The sequence below is a fragment of the Gekko japonicus genome, unplaced genomic scaffold, assembly GCF_001447785.1.
Source record: "Gekko japonicus isolate JY-2015 unplaced genomic scaffold, Gekko_japonicus_V1.1 scaffold255, whole genome shotgun sequence".
Classification (NCBI taxonomy): domain Eukaryota; kingdom Metazoa; phylum Chordata; class Lepidosauria; order Squamata; family Gekkonidae; genus Gekko; species Gekko japonicus.
The window spans coordinates 286,799-289,108 of NW_015160843.1; the positions used below are offsets into that span (position 1 = coordinate 286,799).

At 41.9% G+C, this 2,310-nt stretch overlaps 1 protein-coding gene across 3 annotated transcripts in view; it reads right to left on the bottom strand.

Moving 5' to 3' along the window:
• Positions 1-419: 419 nt before the first annotated feature.
• LOC107117613 (translocator protein-like) overlaps positions 420-2,310 on the bottom strand; it is a 15,968-nt gene continuing 14,077 nt past the window's right edge. For all 3 annotated transcript variants that reach the window (XM_015419772.1, XM_015419780.1, XM_015419764.1), the window contains exon 4: positions 420-838. In XM_015419772.1, coding sequence (XP_015275258.1) covers positions 659-838 — 180 coding nt within the window. In that variant the 3' untranslated portion in view covers positions 420-658. The remainder of the gene's footprint in view (positions 839-2,310) is intronic.

Genomic DNA, 2,310 nt, shown 5'->3' on the forward strand with positions numbered 1-2,310 from the left:
GCCTCTACATCCCAGCCTGTAGAGATGATTCAGAAGAATATTATAGTCAAGATTATTAAAAGCTGCTGAGAAATCCAAAGGAATCAACAGGGTTACACTCCTCACCCATGATCAAGGGCAATAGGGTCATAATCTAGAACTAAATGAAATAACGGCAGCAATTAAACAAGTTGTCAATAGGAAAGCTAGGCCACATAGATTAATTAGGAAAAGAGGCTCAAACTAGTTATGACAGAGTTTCATCTCTGGAACTCCTGATGTATCTTTTGGCCCTAAAACTATCTGTGGGATCCACTATGGACCAGGACTGCAGTATTTTAGATGGGTGTGCGGGCACATGTGTGTGTGTATGTGTAGGGGAGGGTCACTCTTCCCAGCACCATTTCACCAACTTAAAAAACAACAACAGCAACCATGGGTTACCTTTAATCCCAACTAGCCTTTATTCATATCAAATGACAGTGGTCTTTTAGGACCAAAAGATACATTGGGAATTCCCTAAATGAGGATGCACCCACACAACATACCATACAACAATTAAGATCCTTTTGTAAAAAATTCCCCACCCCTCTATGCGGAAATGGAAAATGCTTTTGTACCCAATAACTCCTTTCCCTAATACCAGCTCCATCAACCAATTCCTTTTTGCCAAATGCTCTCATTCTTTCTTCTTGCCCTTTTCTGGATTGTCTCTCCATATGCAGTAGGTGAGAGAAGAAGCCAAGGTCAGCCAGGCAAGGTAAGGCAGCATCAATGCAGTTGCAGTCTTGTTAATAGGGTACCAGGAATACATGGTGCCCAGCACCAACCCATATAGACCCACAATATCCAGCAGTGCCTGGAAGAGAGAAATAGAAAGGGTTAAACAATTTATACCCTGGAAAGAAAGCTCAAAGCATGATCCCATCTCTCATTTTAGCTGCAGCAGCAAAAACAGAGGTGTATACTGCAAGAGCAACAGCCTGTGCAAGGCAAGGGGGGCAGATCTGTTCAGGACCACCCCAATCCCTTCTACACACAACTTTTGTGATATAGTTTGCAGTTATTTACTTAATTTCATTTTTATCCCACCTTTCTCCCCAATGGGGACCCAAAGCAGCTTACATTATTCTCCTCCACTGTATCTTCACACCAACCCCCATGAGGCAGGTTAGGCTGAGAGTGCACAACTGGCCCAAAGTCACCCAGCAAGCTTCCATAACAGAACAGGGATTTGAACCTGGGTCTGATACTCTAACCATGAGGCAACAGTTGTGCTTGGGTGATAATACTGATCAACTGCCTATTAGGATGAGACAGAAAATGGTTGCTTCATTTCCTTCCCCTTGCCTACCAACCACTTTGCACAATGATCTTGTTCAGCAGAAGAACTTTTTAAAAGCTAATCTTAGAAGCAGTGGTGGAAGCTGGTTCAGTGCATGGGGTAAATTTAAGAGGTGTCCTATGGAATCAGACCAGTGGTTTATCTAGTCCAGCATCCTGATTCACACAGCAACCAGCCTGGAGGGCCAACAAACAGGGCATGGAGACCCCTGATCTTGCCTCCTAACACTAGTATGCAGAGATTTATCACTTCTGGATATGGAGATTCCCATTCAACATCATGACTATTAGCATGCTACTATGATATACGGTATACCCCTGCTTCTTCTCCTCTGTGAGGCAGATTTTCCCACCAAAACACAGTTCCCCACTCTGACTGAGCAGCCCCTTAGTAGCATATCTGAATTATAGAATTATAATTTTCTGCGTGTCCCACCCTATGATAGAGAAGTTATTTGGCTTTTACCCAGGCCAGAGATTTATTGTAACTACGTAGGAGCCCGCTTACAAAACCCTTTGGAAATTACACTTGATATGAAGTAAAGTTCAAACAGAAAGGTTGATTTTATTGAACAGGCAGTCAAATTAGGAATAGGGCAGAGGATGAGAAGTTGAGGTAAATTTGGTTGTTTATACAAATTATTATATTTTGTACAGGCAACAGAGTATAGTTGAAGCTTATATTCTTAGAGATTCCGTTCTTAACTGTGAGAGGTTTGTCTTGGAGATTTCTTTCAGCAACAATGTGTCTTAATAAAGTTTCATAAAACTATCTTAGTTTCCTGGAAGTTAGTACTTTCTTCCTGTATTTAAATACTTCCCTTGTGGGATTATAATGATCCCTTTTTTACTCTTGAGGAGTCTAAAACCATTTCCCTTTTCACACAAACCAGGGGTCCCTTCTGAGTTGAACCCTCTGAATAACTGGGTTAGAAATATCCTCCTCTTTCTAGGAGTGATAGTCCTTTCCTGCCGGAGGGGATTTTT